Source organism: Chelonia mydas, chromosome 5, assembly GCF_015237465.2.
Source record: "Chelonia mydas isolate rCheMyd1 chromosome 5, rCheMyd1.pri.v2, whole genome shotgun sequence".
Taxonomy (NCBI): domain Eukaryota; kingdom Metazoa; phylum Chordata; order Testudines; family Cheloniidae; genus Chelonia; species Chelonia mydas.
In genome coordinates, this window is record NC_051245.2 from 110,182,084 (window position 1) to 110,200,050 (window position 17,967).

Here is a 17,967-nt window from a genome sequence, read left to right on the forward strand (position 1 = left end):
ACACCAACCAGGCACGGGTTGTGTATTTCCCCTCACTGAGGAAGCCCAAGCCAAGCTTCAGAGACTTCCCAGCTGATATCCAAGCCAGGGTGACCAGACAGCAAGTGTGAAAAATCGAAGCGGGGGATAATAGGCGCCTAGATAAGACAAAGCTCCAAATATGGGGACTGTCCCGATAAAATCGGGACATCTGGTCACCCTAATCCCAGCTGCCCAAAAATGACACTTTAAAAGGTTGTCTGGGGCAACTGCATGCAGCCTGGAGCAGCCCTGGGAAATACTACTTGGCACTGAAAAGGCGGGGGCAGAGAATCTAACTAATACTACTTGGCACTGAAAAGGTGGGGACCAGAGCTGAGAGAGATGCTGCAGATCTCTGTGTCTCGAGAGACCTTTTTGATCGGTGCAGAAACCATAGAATCTGCTGAGTGTGGAGATGGAACGACAGCCACTTCCATGAGGAAGTCTACGGATGAACCCGCCCCTCCTTCTTCCTGCCCCTGAGTGGAAGCATGTGGGAGAATCTCAGAGGGAGATATTTACAATTTTTTCCTCTCTTTTAAGAAGTGTGAGCTGGTTTTTTCCACAGGCATGGCTGCTCCTTATGATACGGGTGATATTGTCAGAGCTCAGCTGAACATTGCGTTCAGCATTCCCCTTCTTTTATTAAAGATGTGATGGAATGAAGGGGAATAGTTTTCCCCCAGAGCTGAATGGGTTTGGGGTTGTTAGACTTTTTCAGAAGAATTCCATAGTTTTCGTGGGCAGTAACTGACTGACGCATTCCACCCAATGGGGAAATGCGTTTTAGAGGTGACAAAGAGAAACTTTGATAATTCTAATACAGAATGCCCCATTCCTGCTCTCATTATTCACATGTAATTGGTGAGTGTTAAGGGGTGCATGCACTCTTGCTTAGTGGGGGAAAGGGCACCAATCTAGCCTCTTCCAACACAACTGTCTACTACACCAAACATCCAAATTGACAAGTTTTTGGGGGGACAAGTAACCTGGTAAAAAGTAGAATAGTAAAAGGTGGGAGAATTCAGGTGTGGTGTGTGGTCTGTTTGAATGGAAAGGCTAATTATCGTTCTGTAAGGATTATTTTTAAAATGGAATTAGTGCAAATTGGGACACTGGTTCATCAATGTATTGAAGCATGTTCCCAACTGGAAGCACTAATATGAGCGGGATGGCTCACCTACTTTAAGTTAGTCACATGCATAAGTACTCTCTGGAATTGGGGTTTTCAGGCTGAACAATTACAGGGGTTTTTTTATTCTCCTTTTCTTTCTTTTTGGTTCAATCGGTATTTTATTCAAATCATTACTGGTATAGGTTGCCATTTTATATAAAATAATTATTTATTGGTAAGTAACAAATATCTATGATAAATACATAAATAAGAACAATAAATAAATAATAGATTGACATAAATGCCCTGTTACAAATATCGTAAACGGATCTGAAAATATTTTCAGAAGATATAGTAACACCACCTTTTAAAATTCCACTGCATCAGATTTTAAATCATGTAAAAATTATTACATGATTTCGGTTAGTACTTCTAAAAATGTTGATATTTAAATTTCTAAACTTCTTTGTGAGTTTATCCAACATTTGAAAACCCCATAATTCCGCATGGATTCTCCTGGTAGCAGAGAGGCTGAACGGCTTGTCTTTTATGAAAGAATTGGTATCTCTTCACGTTCATCCTGGGAAACTGTTGGTCCTTTCTTCCTGGTCAGAGAGTCCCATTTTCCATCGCTGCAGCCGAACGTCTCCAGGTGTCCAACTTGCTGATGAGTCTGCGCTGTAATCTCTGAATGGAACTCCCACCTCAGGTAGTTTTGGAGAGATTTTTGCCAAAGCGGCAGGAAATATGTTGGAAGATTTCCTGGATTGCCACTTGGGCATTCCCCTTCAGGGACACTCGAGGCCTGAAAACCTCTTGGGGCCACCTGAAACGTCTCTCTTCATTTCGACATTAGAGGAAAATTATGCACATCTTTTTTGTTGGAAAGTTTTTCCAGTTCACATTTGTTTTGCTGTTGTACTGTGGTTAAGCTGCATGTTACGGTTCAGAGATGAGATTTGATCAGAGAAGAGTTTAACTATAGAGCAAACATATTTTGAGTGAGTGTATTGCATAATACAAGGACAATATTATGGAGTCTGAGAAGTCTTAGACGTCACTGTGGGAAGGATCAGTAGAGAGGACGGAATCCACTGAACGGTACAATTTCATCCAACTGTTTTAACCTCTGTAGTCGCTGCATCCTCAGCTGGAGTGAAATGAGATTTGGTTGAAACAAAAAGGAAAAAATACAATAGAAAATTTATGAATGTCAATCTTTTCTGCAGCTCATCATCTTATGAGTCTGACGCTATGTTCATATTTTTTATAAATGTCTCTAGGAAACTTCTCAAGCTGTGGTATAGGATGAGGACAGATTAATAAATAGCAACCATGCTCATAATAGAAACATACTACATGTATAGAAGTCAGAGTACTTTGGGGGTATCATTATCTGATGACCAAAGTACTGGTGAGGTGGCTAAGGATTCCAAATATACGTACTTTATTGCATGGTCTGCCAATTATGCAATACATAACATCACCTGATATGTGAGAAATTATGAAGAATCGCAAACCTAAATGACAGTAGAAACACAGAAAAATAATGACAGGTTTCAGAGTAAAAGCCGTGTTAGTCTATATTCGCAAAAAGAAAACGAGTACTTGGGCACCTTAGAGACTAACCAATTTATTTGAGCATAAGCTTTCGTGAGCTACAGCTCACTTCATCGGATGCACGATGAAGTGAGCTGTAGCTCACGAAAGCTTATGCTCAAATAAATTGGTTAGTCTCTAAGGTGCCACAAGTACCCCTTTTCTTTTTACAGAAAAATAAATGCATGTAATTGCAAATCCATTTCCAGTACAGGACAGGAAGAGCCTGAAGCTGCTGCCAAGGAAATCAGTTGCGATTTGGCCATTGACCCTGTAGAAGAAGGATCAGGCCCTATATAAGCAGAGTTCTAAAATATCCGTTATCTCTGTTCAGCTGTATAAATTACCTTAATGTGAATTCATTTACTCCAGGGAAAAGTTTTGTACTGTACCTTAGTTACTCAGCCTTCGAGTGAGTTTGTCAACCAGCACAAAACATCTGGGTATTTCCACGCGAATGATCTCCCAGGCGCACAGGCTGTATTGCTTTTCTTTCAGGAAAGCATCTATCCCCTGAAAGTATTGTTTCACACTCCGACTGGTGAGCTGGAGGTCCTGACTTTCCGGGTTGGTTAATTCCTTCTCCATCTGTGCTCTCAAACATGCCTCCAGCCGCTGAATTTGCTGGTAAAGGCCATTTTGGAACTTGACTATGGAAGTGGCATCCCAGGCACTTTGGGTGAGGTTTTTGGTAAAGATGTTGAAGATCTCTTGGAGGATCTCTTGAATTACCACCTTGGCATTCTCCTTCTGGGCCACTGAAAGTTGGACAATATCCTGGGTGGGCTTGAAAGTTGCCCTTTCATTTGTGCATTGTGAGGGGAAATTTCTGCTCCTTTTCTGCAGAAGCTCTAAGCTCTCTTTGTTCACTTTGTTCTGCTGGAAGTGAAGCATGGTACAGAGTCGAGATGAGATTTCAGTGGAGAAGAGCAGTATGAGGCAAACGTGCAGCAAAAACCTGGTGGTCATGATGATACCTTTTCGCTCCTTTACTTTGTGTGGAATCTGGAGCCTGGAGTTCGTTGAGGGTCCTAGGTAGACTGCTGTGTCTTTCCTTTTTGTCTCGGAATTTAAGTATTTGGTTGGAGAATGTTTCTTTGATCATTTTCTGTTTACAAGATTTTCCTTCTTGAAGGTTGCAGAATTTTTCTTTCTGTTTTTCTTGCTGTTTTCTAGTTCTTTTACCACACTTCCTTTTTCTTTCTTTCTTTCTTTCTTTCTTTCTTTCTTTCTTTCTTTCTTTCTTTCTTTCTTTCTTTCTTTTTGTGTGTGTGTGAAAGTGACCGCCCCTGACATACAGGCATTTTGTCATATTTTAATTTCTGTGATTGAAGAAGGTCAGCCACAATTCCACAGTGGTACAGAAAAGACCTCTAATTGGTCAGACAGTGCACTTGCCATTCATTACCTCCTTCATTTGAGAGACAGAAATAGTTTAGGAATATTTAAAGTTCACCAGGCATTGAAGAAGTAAATGTGGGAGGAACGGGTTAGGCCTCCCCAAAATATTGGCAAATCTCTACTTTAACGATTTCCTCCATTTAGAAGGCACATTTAAAATCTAGACAGCACAAACCATCGACATCTTCCTTCTGTGAAACCATAAGAGAGAGAGTGCTCTGAGAAAATGACACCTTAACTCATTGTTATTTCCAGGTCTTAATATACACAGTGGAGCTTAGGAATAGATGAAGCTGAAAGGTGTGAAAATCATGTCCTGTCGATCACTCCAAGTAGCTGACAGGAGTAAAAAATTGAGAAGAATTCATAAAACAGGATGAGTAATTAGTATAGTAACACATGCTAGAGAGATACCCACGTGGATGACTATGATTTACAGTGTGGTCAGAAGGAGGTTATGCAGAGAAGTCACATTATGTGTTTTTTACCAAGTGTGTCCCGGAATGAAAGAATTCAAATGTATTTTTTTTAAATGAAATTCAGTGTTCACCATTTTTGCTGGTTCCTTCTCTTTTAATATTGGCCTTCCCTTGGGCTTGGGCAGGGAAATTCTTCTGGTTTGTTTAATTCTGTTCACTTCCTGTGGACACGTTTCATTTTCTGGATCTCAAGCCCTAGCACAGACTGTTGTTTGGAGTTTCCATCATGGCAGGGAAATCTGTTTTAATTCAAGAAGAAAACTATTTTCACTGAAATTAAAAAAGACAAATCACACGAAGAAAGCATGAAAACATTTTTGTGCATATTAATTTTAGTTAGAGTCTCCCAAGTCTTCCTGCACTTTTGTAAGAAATTTGAGATTATAGCTTTAAATTTTTGAAAGACACCCTGCAAAGCAGAGAAAGCAGACTTACCGCAGCCCCCAGGTTGTAATGGGCTCTGCTCCCTATTCTCCCATGACTTTCCAGGGTTGTTGGGCATCTGTATTCCACACCCGGGTGAAATCCCAGGGGAAGACGTTGCAAGGTACTGAAAGCAAATGAGCAACACTGCAAACCCAGGATATAAATGAGACCATGCTTTTGGTCGCTCTTATTGAAGTTTCACACCCCCAGCAGCCATTGTTCCAGCTTGGGGCAGCCCTGACAGGGTGACTGTAATGGAACCACGCTGATAGGGACTGGAAGGGAGGTCTGACAAAGCCCTAGAAGTGATGCAGACACTCAGGTGCACTGTTTGGAAAGATTTTGTGTTCTGTGCAGAAGCCATCGTGTCATCAGTTTCCCCAGCTTTCATCACAGAAATCATTTCCTCCTGCCTGCTAGTGGAATGAAAAGGAGGAGCTTAAGTGGGGATGTATTGGTGGTGTTTTTCTCCCTTTTGTCCACCTGTGGTTGGCTTTCCCACAGGAAGACCTAAAGTCATAGATGATGGATAACACTAAATGGCTCTTAAGTAGATTAAAAGCTTCTTCCACGCAGCACAGCTTCAAAACAATGTGATAGAATGATTGTCAGGCAGTTCTCCTCTGCACGATAGGGGTAGTGAAGAAGTTAGACTTTGAAGAAGAGTTTGTATGGCTCCAGGTGCAATGTGACCAGGTCAAGGCCCCTCTTCAGCCACTCCCCAAAATTGAGGTTCTGTTTCAGCATGTAGCTGTAGATATTCTGGGTCCTTTCCCTAAGAAGACACCCAGAAGAATGGTGAACAAACTGACTTGCAGGGCCGCAAGGGCAGGGCCAGCACCTCCTCTGGCCACAAGTTTCATAAAGATGTGTCCAGCTACTGAAAATCTAATCCTCCCAGAAGAAATGGAACAGTTTCACGGTGAGACATTCTACACCTCGTGGGAACAGCCTACACCTCCATGTTCATCCCTATAATATGATTGTGTGGTATCTAATGCAAAGTTTGTTGTGTCGGGTGTCTTTGGAAGACTCAAGATGCACTGAGCATTGTGGTCATAGTGATGTGATAGTAATTGTTGTTACTGCAGTGTTATAGTAATGTTATAGGTTCTAATTCCATGTCTAGAGTTGTGAGGCTGAAAATGTGTCTTCATGGCTTAAAATAAGCCAAAGCAAAAACTCTCGAAGAGCAGAGAGGCAGTTCACGCCTCATCAGGGCATGTACGGGAGAAACCCAGCCCAGCCTCACAGGAACAAAGGATGCTGGCCTAGGTAGCAACAAAAGAATCTGTTGGACTCTCCAGGAGTCACCGCCTCCAGTTCCTGTGGACAGTTTGGGACTGCGATGGGGTAATGCTCACCTGACTTTGAAGTGGTGGGCGGAGGGGGCAAAGCCAAGAGGGAAGAAATAACATGAAAAAAGGGAGAGATGTTTGCCATGCTCTTCCTCTCTCTTCCAGCTACGCCTACAGCCACCACACCAAGCCACTGAAGGGCTGATGGTAGGGGAGAGCTTGGCTGAGGAGCAACCCTCCCAGAAGACATGTAACATATTCATGGAGTCTCATTATGATTGTGATATGTTTTCACCCAATAGTATACAGAACTCCATTGGTGAAATGCTGTTGAACTAATATGGAAGCATAATTAGTCCAAATAAGAAGGTCCAAATTATGGTAATCTTTGCTCGTGGGCTACTTCACAGTAAAGCAGGGAGAGCTTGTATTGAACAAACTACTTGTATTTAAACGTAGTGGAACACAGTAACCAGGGACTGGACTAGTCAACCTAAGGGTGGCAGAATCTGGCCCAACATGAGAACAATGGGCCAGATCCTCAGCTCATGGAATGCAGCCTGGCACCATTGGCTGGCCCAATATCATTAGAAGAAAACAGATAAGCCAGAGTAGAAGTCAGTTACAGTGATTGGTGTAAGAGGGTCAGAGCCAGAGGCTGAGAATAAAATTAATCTCCATATGGAGAGAGAGAGATGAACACTCAGAGATCATCCAGAGCTCTGAGATGATACTAATAGAGAGCCCCTGACTGAGCCAGCCCTGATACCAGAGTGGGCCCCACCTGAGAGAAATTAGGTGATTCCAGGTTTAACTGCTGAGTGGGCCCAGCTAAGGAAGGGCTGGAGGAAAGAAAATGCAGGGAGTCAGAAGGTGCCTGCAGGGTCTGGAGTGAGCAGGGAGGCACCCAGAATAACCAGGGGACAGATTGGAAGACCTAGAAGGGAAGTAAAGAGGTGAGGAAGGAAATGGCGCAGGGAAAACTGCAATATGGGTAGAGGATTTGACGTAGCTGTGCAATATTCTCCATAGATTGTGCTGCTTTGGAACAATAAGTAAACTCCAAACTAGAAAAGGCACAAAACGAAAATCTGTTTCTTTACTGATTGTTTTCCCCTCAATTTAACATAGACGTGGTAACTTGTAGGGAGTTAGGAGAACTCACCTTGATGGTGTCCCTTCTTGGCATGCAAATATTTTATTTATAAAAGTGGATATTATTGTTACTGACCTTCTGGGAAGGACTTACGGACAGGCAGAAGATATCGAAAAGGTGGCGGCAATCTTTCAAAGCCATTAAATAAATTAGCTATCTGCTTTAGAAGTAGGTTTTAGTTTCCTGTTTGAGTGCTAGCTAACAGATCTTTTAGAGCCAAACCTCGGCATTTGCACCAAGTCTTATGGAAATCCAGAAACTACACGTAACTGACCAATTTGCCTTGCAAATAAATCTGCCTACAAATGTTGAGGAAGCCTTTCAGGAGGTCTGTTAAACATTTGGCCCTGAGAGTCATACAAGAAAGGTAGAAATGTAAAACTTGTTCCACTTATTTGTCGCAGATTGCTTCTCTAATGTCCATGTCCAGCATATGTACGTGTGTCTGTATGACAACAGTTAAGGGACTGGGTGAATCCGCTTTAAATTGAAAAATCTGGTGGGAAGAGGGACATTGTCGGTAGCCTCTGTTTGCCCGAAGTTGGGAATGGGCGATGGGTTGGATCACGTGATGATTACCTGTTCTCTTCATTCCCTCTGAAGCACCTGGCATTGGCTACTGTTGGAAGACAGGGTACTGGGCTAGATGGACCTTTGGTCTGACCCAGTATGGCCATTCTTGTGTTGAATACGTTTCATTAAAGATGTGTTCAGCTTTTCAGGATCTAATCGTCCCAGAAGAAATGTAACCTTTTCATGGATTCTTGTTGTGCCGGCGCCCGACTCTGGCGGCAAGGGTTTCACTACATAGTTTACCTCATTCAGCTGCCTGATGACCTTCAAGGGCCCATCCCAGGCATCCTGTAGTTTGTCCATTGTCAAGGGAATGGGAACCGTCACCTGGTCCCCGGTAGCATAGGAGCAGGCACACGCTGAGCGATTGTACCAGTCTTTTTGCTTCTGTTGGGCCCTGGCTAAATTCCCCCTGTTCAAGTCCGAGACCTCAGCAAGCTTTTCTGGGAAAGTCAGTACGTACTCCACCACTGATTTTTTCCATCTGGGGAAGCCTTTCCCTCCCATTCGTCCTTCATCAAGTCCAGGGGTCCCCTCACTCTCCACCCATAAAGGAACTGGAAAGGAGAGAACCCGGTTGATTCCTGGGGCACTTGCCGGTACGTGAACAGCAGGTGGGGTAAGTGCTTGTCCCAGTCCTGTGGGTGCTGGTTCATAACGGTTTTCAGAATCATCTTTAGGGTCCCATTGAACCTCTTCACCAGCCCGTTGGACTGAGGGTGATACGCTGAGGCCCAGGTGTGTTGGATCCCACGCCTCTCCCACAACTCTCCCGGAGCAGAGTTGACATGAAATTGGAGCCCCTAGTCTGTAAGGACCTCCTTGGGGAACCCCACTCTGCCGAAAACAGTCAGCAGTGCATCTGCCACAGTGTCTGCCTCGATAGAGGACAAGGCCACTGCCTCTGGACAGGGAGTAGTGAAATCTACCACCATCAGGATGTATTTTTTCCCTGTCCGAGTTGCTTTGCTGAGGGGTCCCACTATGTCCAGGGTCACCTTCTGGAGAGGCTCCTCTATGATGGGTAGGGGCCTCCAAGCTACTTTCCCTTTGTCCCGGGCCTTCCCTACTCTCTGGCAGGGGTCGCAGGACCTGCAGTACTTCTGGATGGTATCAAAGATCCAGGGCCAGTAAAAGTACGGTAGCAGCCTCTGCTTGCTGCACTGGATTCCCTGGTGTCCTGAGAGAGGGACATTGTGGACCAGGTACAGTAGCCTGCGGCGGTACTTCTGGGGGACCCTCCTCCGGCTGGGCTCCCACCCAGTTAACCCTTTGAGGGCTCAGTTTGCTCATCCTGTCCCTTTGCTTTTGGCACCGGCCCCATCTGTGGGCCCCCCTGCCCACAGTAATTACACCTCAGGTCCAGCTGGTCCTCTTGGTGGGCCTGTCCCCCTGGGATTTCATTCCATATCCCAACCTGCTGTCTACAAACTCATCAGGCAGCTGCCCTGCATGGCGCAGGTCCTTCAGCCTCTTGTCCATGAACCACATCCTCAGGTCAGGGGGACGGAGTTCATGTCATCGCTCCAGCCCCATTAGTTCAATCACATCCTCCTTGGTCTGGACCCTGGCCCCATTTACCGATTGGTGGGTGTATTTCCCCCATCAGCGTGACCAGTTTCAGAAAGGTCATCCCCTGGGTCTTCTGCACACTCCGGAACCTTTTCCTGTATGGCTTGGGGTCAGCTCAGATGTGCGCAGCAGGGCTTGTTTGAAGAGTTCATTGTCCCCTGCTTCCACCTCATCTATCTGGCTGAACATCTCTATGGCTTTGGGACCCAGTAAGGGGGCCAGATGCCGAAGCCCGTCTGCAAGCCAACCTGATGCACATTGCAGGGCTTCTCAAAGGCAGTGAGGAAGGCATCTGTATCATCCCCTTCCTTAAACGGAGGCAGTTTCAGTCCCATTTCCAACTCCAGCCGTCTCAGCTCCACCAACTGGGAACTCGGTCGGGAAGATCTCCTTCTGGTCAGATAAGTGGATCCTGGGGCTGCCTGGCTGCTTTCAGCCCCTCCCGCATCCCCAGTTGGGTCAGTGGCTGGGATGACCCCCGGGGCTGCCTGGCTGCTCCCAGCCTCTCTCGCGGCCCCAGCTGGCTCAGGAACCGGCTACTTCGCGTGATCATTCTCTTCCAACTGGGCAATCAGCTGTGCCTTGGTGAATTTTCCAATTCCAACGCGCAGCCCTCTCCCTTTGCACAGCTCTACAATGTCTGGCTCAGGATTTCCAAGATGGACTTGGCTGAAAGTCACCGAAGTCTGTAAAGCAAGCTCCGTTCTATGCTGTGTTCCTGTTGATGACTAAACCTTCTGTTAACGCTGGCTAAGAGTCACCTCTGACTAGGGAGTTGGGGCACAGGGCTCTTTCGCTTCCCCAGGACCCCGCCTGTGCGGACTCACTGTGGGAAGCGCACAGTGTGAAAAGGGGATGCTGAATACTCTAAGGTCAGACCCAGGAAGGTCGAAGCTGTGTAAGCTTCTTGCCCTGGAAACACTATAGTAAAAGAGAGGAGGCATGCTCCCAGAGAGTCCTGACTGGCGTCGTATGGAGTAGTTCCAGAGCGTCGCACAGTGACTCTGCGACAACTGGAATCAAATGTGCACCGCGTGGACAGAGAATCCTGCAGTAACTGACTGGAGAGCAGCAAAACAAAGGGGGATGAGCGAGAGACAGGCATGCTGGAATCTCCAAGAGGTGAAATTACAGGAGGCGGAGGAGCCTACGGCTTAACCGGTGGCCGCAAGGCCAGAGGGGGGCCAGTGGCTGCAAGTTTTGTGAAGCTGTTGTGCTAAATGAAGGTGGGGAGGAAGCTCCCTTTTATGGACAGCCAGTTAGATGTAAAATCCATCGTAGCAGCTGTTCTCTACTTGCTTTACCTGTAAAGGGGTAAAAAGGCTCTTTGCAAAGCATAAGTGAAAGGAAGTGGGTGCTCACCATGCTGGAACTTCTTAAAATGGAGGAAAAACTCTCCCTTTATCTGTCTGTCTGTCCTCCCAACTGGAGAGTTCGAGAAGGCAGCAGCTCTGCTGTCAGAAGCCTGGGGCCAGGTATGAAATATCATCAGTATCATACCTAGAAACTACTCATTTGAAACCCCAGATATCTACGTAGATCAGGAAATGTCTAGAAAGACGCAATTAGCTTTCTCTCTCTCTCTCTCTCTCTTTTTTTTAATATTTACCTTTTTTAAGAACAGGGTTGTATTTTTGATGTCTTACGAGGTTTGTGCACAGGGTTTTTACTTAGCTGGTGGCAACAGCTGATTTCTATTTTTTTTCCTTTTCCTTTCTCAGCTCTTCCCTGGAGGGGGAGTGAAATTATAGTGATAAACCTGCTGGTGGCATCAGATCTAGTGAGGCTCCACCTCTCCACCAAGTTTTGTGTAGGTGGATCATAGATCTGAAAATACTCTTTGGCACTGAAAGGACTGGGAATCTAATGGGACCAGAGCTCAGACAGATGCTGCAGATCTGTGTCCGGAGAGACCTTTTTGCTGGGTGCAGAAACCATAGAATCTGCTGAGTGTGGAGATGGAACGACAGCCACTTCCATGAGGAAGGCTGGGGTCCAACCTGCTCCTCCTCCTTCCTGCCCACCATTGGAAGGATGTGGGAGAACTTCAGTGGGGGATATTTACACAGTTTTCCTCTCTTTTAAGAAATGGGAGCTGGGATTCCCCACAGGCATTGGCTGCTCCTTATGATACAGGTGATATTGTCAAAGAGCTCAACTAAATTCTCCACTCAGCATGGCCCCTTTTTTAATTTAAGGTCTGCTGGCATGAATGGGAATAGTTTCTCTCTCGCACAGAATAGGTTTGGGGCAGTTAGACTTTTTCAGAAGAATTCAGTATTGTTCTTGGATAGTAACTGACTGATGTATTCCCCCTGTCATAAGTATAAAGGGAAGGGTAACACCTTTCTGTATACAGAACTATAAAATCCCTCAGCCAGAGGCAAAACCCTTTCACCTGTAAAGGGTTAAGAAGCTAGGATAACCTTGCTGGCACCTGACCAAAATGACCAATGAGGAGATAAGTTACTTTCAAAGCTGGAGTGGAGGGGGACAAATGGTCTGTCTGTCTGTCTGTGTGATGCTTTTGCCGGGAACAGATCAGGAACGCTCTTCAGAACTCCTGTAAAAAGTTAGGAAGCAATCTAGCAAGAAATGCATTAGATTTCCTTTTGTTTAAATGGCTGGTAAATAAGCTGTGCTGAATGGAATGTATATTTTTGTAACTTAAGGTTTTGCCTAGAGAGATTCTCTATATTTTGAATCTGATGACCCTGTAAGGTATTTACCATCCTGATTTTACAGAGGTGATTCTTTTACTGTTTCTTTCATTAAAATTCTTCTTTTAAGATCCTGATTGCTTTTTCATTGTTCTTAAGATCCAAGGATTTGGGTCTGTGTTCACCTATGCAAATTGGTGAGGATTTTTATCAAGCCTTCCCCAGGAAAGCGGGTGTAGGGCTTGGGGGGATATTTTGGAGGGAAGACCTCTCCAAGTGGGCTCTTTCCCTGTTTGTACCTTGAGGAAGATTTTAACCTAAGCTGGTAAGAATAAGCTTAGGGGGTCTTTCATGCTGGTCCCCACATCTGTACCCTAGAGTTCAGAGTGGGGAAGGAAGCTTGACACCCCCAAACTGGGGGCTGCATTTTAGAGGTGACAGAGAAGTTTGATAATCCTCATTCTAATGCCCTATTCCCGCTCTCATTACACACATGTACTTTTGTTTGTGGTGTGCACTCAAGAATGAATTTTGTCTGTGATGCGCTCACACAAAAATGATGGAACCGAATGTGTATGTGGGACACACAAATGATGAGCATTCATGGAAGCCCACACTTAATGGGCGGGGGTGGTGCTTGTAAATGTATTGTGGGGAGGTGGTATGTGAAGGCACACAAACCTGATTGACGGAGTTATGAGCAAGCTAATTAAATGGTAACTTAACTGGTGTGTGTTTGAGGGTGTATACTGTCTTGATTGGTGCCCTCTTCTCCCCTCCTCTACCCCTCCTGGCAGTAGTTTGGCCTCTTCCAGCACATCTACTCCACCAAACATCCACAAGAAGAAGTTATCTGCTCGGGGAAAACAACCAAGGAAAAAGTAGCAGAGGAAAAAGAGGCAGAGATCAGGTGTGGTGCATGTTTTGTTATCGTGGAAAGATTAATTATCACTCCATACCTTCTTTTTTCCTATGGAAGTACAGTAAACTTGCACACTGATTCATCCGTGTATCTAAGTATGTTCCCAACTGGAAGCATGAACACCAGTAGGATGGGTCACATACTATAAGTCACGTGCATAGGTACTTTCTGGACTTGGGGTTTTAAGGCTGAACAATAATAGAGTGTTTGGTTGGATTTTTTTTTGACCAAATCACTACCACTCTGTTGCCATTTTGTATAAAATAATAATTTATTCCAATTAATCTATGATAAAATATAAATAAGAGCAATGAATAATAGACTGATATAAATATCCTGTTACAAATATCATAAAATGCCCTGAAACTATTTCCACAATGCACAAATAGAATAAGTAGTCACAACAGCTTTTAAAAGTCCACTGTATCTCATTGTAAATCATGTCTAAAATGTTCATTGATTTCAGTTAGTCCTTCTAAAACGGTTGGTATTTTTAACTTCTAAACTTCTTTGTGACTTTGTCCTGTAGTTGAAAACTGCGTAATTCCACTTGGATTCTCTTGCCAGCGCTGATGCTGAACTGCTTGTCTGCTAGAGGAAATAACTGGTATCTCTTCATCTTCATCCTGGTGAGCTGAAGGTCCTTCCTTCCTTCGTGGTAAAAGAGTCCCGCTTTCCATCATTGCAACCAGACCTGTCTCCAGATGCCCAGCTGGCTGATGAGTCTATGTTGGAATCTCTGAATGGAACTCCTGCCTCAGGTAGCTTGTTCGGAAGCTGTTCCAGTTCACATGTGTTATGCTGTTATACTGTGGTTATACTGCATGTTACAGTTCAGAGGTGAGATTGGATCACAGAAGAGATCATAGAAATATAGAGCAAACACACAATGTCAACAATGTTTAAGGTCCAACCCTTTCTTTTAAAATTCTTAATTGTCTTGTAACTTTTTTGCATCGATATCCTTCATTTTGCATTTTAAACACTGAGTAAATGAACAGAATATTGTCACATAAAATGAAATTTGTGCAGTTGGAATTTCATGAGAGTGAATGTACGGCATAATACGTCAAGCACTATGGAGTGTTAGACGTCACTGTGGGAAGAACCTGCAGAGAGGAGGGATTCCACTGTATCTGTCTGTCTTCACCTCAGTAGTTGCAGCATCCGGAGCTGAAATGAAGTTGGAAATCGTTGAAACACAAAGGGAAAATATATAATCTTCATTGAATTGATCTCAAGAAATTAAATGACAATATCGTTTCCACACATAAGCTCGCAAGTCTTTTAGTATGTTCATATTTTTTTAAAAAGTCTCTAGGAAGCTTCTCAAACCTTGGAATAGTAGAAATAGTTCTCATGAGGACAAATTAATTAATAGCCATGCTGATAATTGTAGAAACACACTACGTATGTCGAAGTCAGAGTGCTTTGGTCATCAGATAATGATACTTCCTTCCCTCCCACACCACAAAGTGCTGGTGAGGTGCCGAAGGATTCCACATATGTGTACTTTGTTGCATGGTCTGCCAATTCCCTACTGCACAACAGTACTGATATGTGAGAGATTATGAAGAGGTGCAAAAATAAATAATAGTAGAAACACCAAAAAATAAATCCATGTCACTGAAAATCCATTTCCAGGACAGGACAGGAAGAGCCTAAAGCTGCTGCCATGGAAATCAGTTGCAATTTGGCCACTGATCCTATAGAAGAAAGATCAGGCCCTATATAAGCGGAGTTATAAAATATCCATTATCTCTGTTCAGCTGTATAAATGACCTTAATGTGAATTGATTTACTCCAGGGAAAAGTTTTGTACTGTACCTTAGTTACGAAGTTTTCGAGTGAGTTTTTCAACCAGCACAAAACATCTGGGTATTTCCACGCGAATGATCTCCCAGGCACACAGGCTGTATTGCTTTTCTTTCAGGAAAGCATCTATCCCCTGAAAGTATTTTTTCACTCTCTGACTGGTGATCTGGAGGTCCTGACTTTCCGGGTTGGTTAAATCCTTCTCTGTCTGTGCTCTCAAACATGCCTCCAGCCGCTGAATTTGCTGGTAAAGGCCATTTTGGAACCTGACTATGGAAGCGGCATCCCAGGCACTTTGGGTGAGGTTTTTGCTAAAGATGTTGAAGATCTCTTGGAGGATCTCTTGAATTGCCACCTTGGCATTCTCCTTCTGGGACACTGGGAGTTGGAGGACATCCTGGGTGGGTTTGAAAGCTGCCCTTTCATTTATGCATTGTGAGGGGAGATTTCCGCTCACTTTCTCCAGAAGCTCCAAGCTCTCTTTGTTCACTTTGTTCTGCTGGAAGTGAAGCATGGTACAGAGCTGAGATGAGATTTCAGTGGAGAAGAGCAGTATGAGGCAAATGTGCAGCAGACACCTGGTGGTCATGCCGATGTCTTCCACTTCTTTTCTTTGTGTGAACCTTGAGCCTGGAGTTTGTTGAGGGTCCTATATAGACTGCTGTGTTTTTCCTTCATGTCTCTGACTTTAAATAATTGGCTGCAGAATTTTTGTTTCATCATTTTCTGGGTTTTTTTTAAAGGTTTTTCCCTCCTGGAGGCTTCAGTCTTTTTCTTTCTGTATAATTCACTGCTTTCTAGATTCTTTTACCACGCTTCCTCCTTTTTGTATTGTTATGAAAGTGACCAAACCCCTTTCACTTATGCTGGATCCACATACATACAGGCTTTTCATGATGCATTAATTTAAAGATCTAATTTAATAAGATCATCCACACTTCAGAAGTGGTAGTGAGAAGACCGCCAATTCATCAAACCCTACACTTTTCTCATTCATCACTTCCTGCATTTGACAGACAAAACTAGTTTAGGAATATTTAAAGTTTTGAGGCCTGGAGGAAGTGGGAGGAAAGGGTTGGCCTCAGGGGAGCTGGAACAGTTTGTGTAGTGGGGCTGTTGAGAGCCATTGAACCAAACTGTAAACCGTGAAAATGAAGGAAACCACTTCAAGCCAGGGGGTATGGTAGCACCTATGTTAGGCCTCCCAAAAATAATGGTAAATTTCAACTTCAGTCATGCAACCTGAAAAGCACACTTAATATGTAGACACCAGAAAATATCGGTATCTTCCTTCTGGGAAAACACAGGAGATAGAGAGTGAGCTCTGAGAGAATGGAAACTTTTTTCATTTTATGTTTACTTCCAGATCTGAATGTATATACTGTAGCTGAGCAATCGATGCAGTTAGACGGTGTGAACCTGTTGTCCTGTTGGTCACTCTGAGTAGCTGACAGTGGTGAAAAATGGAGGGTAATTCGTAAAAGAGGATGAGCAATTAGTTACACATACTAGAGAGGTACCCACATGGATGATTGTGATTTACAGGGTGACCAGAAGGAGGTTATGAAGAAAAGTCCTGATTTGTATTTTTAAGAGGCATGTCCCTGGGTTGTAGTCATTCAAAGAAGTTTTTAAAAATCAAAATCAGTGTTCACCATTTTGGCTAGTTCCTTCTCTTAACTTTTTTGTTTTCCCCTTGGCGTGGGCAGGGAAATTCTTCTGCTTTGTTTTAGCCTCTTTGTTTCCCTGTGGTCACATTTCATTTTCTGGTTCTCTTCCCCTAGCACAGACTGTTGTGCTGGATTTTGCCATCATGGCAGGAAAATGTGTTTTCCTCCAAAAAGAAAACTCTTTTCACTGAAATTAGAAAGGAAGAATCACCTGAATAAACCATGAAAACATTTCTGTGCATATTAATTTGGTTAGAGTCTCCCAAGGCTTCCTGCACTTTGATAAGAAATATCAGAGTCTTGCATCAGCTACATGAAAGTTTCTGAATAGTGCAGAGAAAGCAGACTTACCAGAGCCCCCGGATTGCCACGCACTACACTCCCCATTCTCGCATTACTTTCCATGGGTGTTGGGGATGTTTATCCCACACGAGGGTGAAGTCCAGAGAAGATGTTGAGGAGAGAGGGAAATAAGTACTGTAGTATGAATACTAGGAGAGGATAAGGTAACAAAGTAATCAGAGGGTAATGTGGAGCGGGGGAGCCAAATCATCTTTTTCAGTAAATCTATATGGTGACAGCAATTTAGCGGCACTGGAATACTTGTTGTTGTATGGCTGCTGAAAGCCATTGAACAAAACTGTAATCACTGTATATGATGGAGACCATGCATTCACTTGCTAATATTACGTGATGCTGCTCAACCCCAGCACCCCTACTTCCATCTTCCCTGCAGCAAGTAGGCAAAGAACCAGTCTATTATTTGAGAAAAGTTGGTTACAAGGGCCTCAGAGCCTACTGCAGAGGATCCATGCAGGGGTAGAGCCCTCTGCTTATGCCTTTTATCTGTGCCACATGGAAGTGTGTGTGGGGTGAGATGAGGTGCCATGGAGTCAGAAGCTTTTGCACCCAGTTCCCTCTCGGGGTGTTCTCCATACAGTTATGATCCATGTGTGGGGTCTGGAATGAGCAGACGCGCATTGAGCTGGGGCAGTGCTACTCCAGGTCTGGTGGGTGCATCTCTCCATGTCAGCTGCACAAAAAGGACACCTACAGAGAGTGTCTGAGGCAACTGCAGTCTGAAGGAAACCCTGGTATCATGGCTGTAATGGAACCTCGCTGACAGGGACCGGAACGGGGCTCTGAGTGGTCCCAGCAACTGATGCAGAAACTCAGTAGCTCTGTGTGAAAAGACCTAATGTTCTGTGTAGAAGCCACAGGCTCATCTGCTTCTATGATGAAGGCTGGGGACAAACCTGTG

General features: G+C 44.3%; 2 protein-coding genes across 2 annotated transcripts; both read right to left on the reverse strand.

The window, feature by feature from the left end:
• Nucleotides 1-3,127: 3,127 nt before the first annotated feature.
• On the reverse strand, nucleotides 3,128-3,703 carry LOC119566679 (interferon epsilon-like). Its single transcript, XM_037903070.1, has one exon. It carries the CDS (start codon nucleotides 3,701-3,703, stop codon nucleotides 3,128-3,130), a length of 576 nt encoding a protein of 191 aa, XP_037758998.1.
• An 11,346-nt stretch (nucleotides 3,704-15,049) lies between these two features.
• LOC119566680 (interferon beta-like) lies at nucleotides 15,050-15,634 on the reverse strand. The gene has a single exon (XM_037903071.2). It carries the CDS (start codon nucleotides 15,623-15,625, stop codon nucleotides 15,050-15,052), a length of 576 nt encoding a protein of 191 aa, XP_037758999.1. The 5' UTR covers nucleotides 15,626-15,634.
• Between the last annotated feature and the right edge of the window lie 2,333 nt (nucleotides 15,635-17,967).

What these genes read in the sequence shown, in the direction of transcription:
- LOC119566679 (XM_037903070.1), bottom strand. Translation starts at nt 3,703, where the DNA reads ATGACCACCAGGTTTTTGCTGCACGTTTGCCTCATACTGCTCTTCTCC.
- LOC119566680 (XM_037903071.2), bottom strand. Translation starts at nt 15,625, where the DNA reads ATGACCACCAGGTGTCTGCTGCACATTTGCCTCATACTGCTCTTCTCC.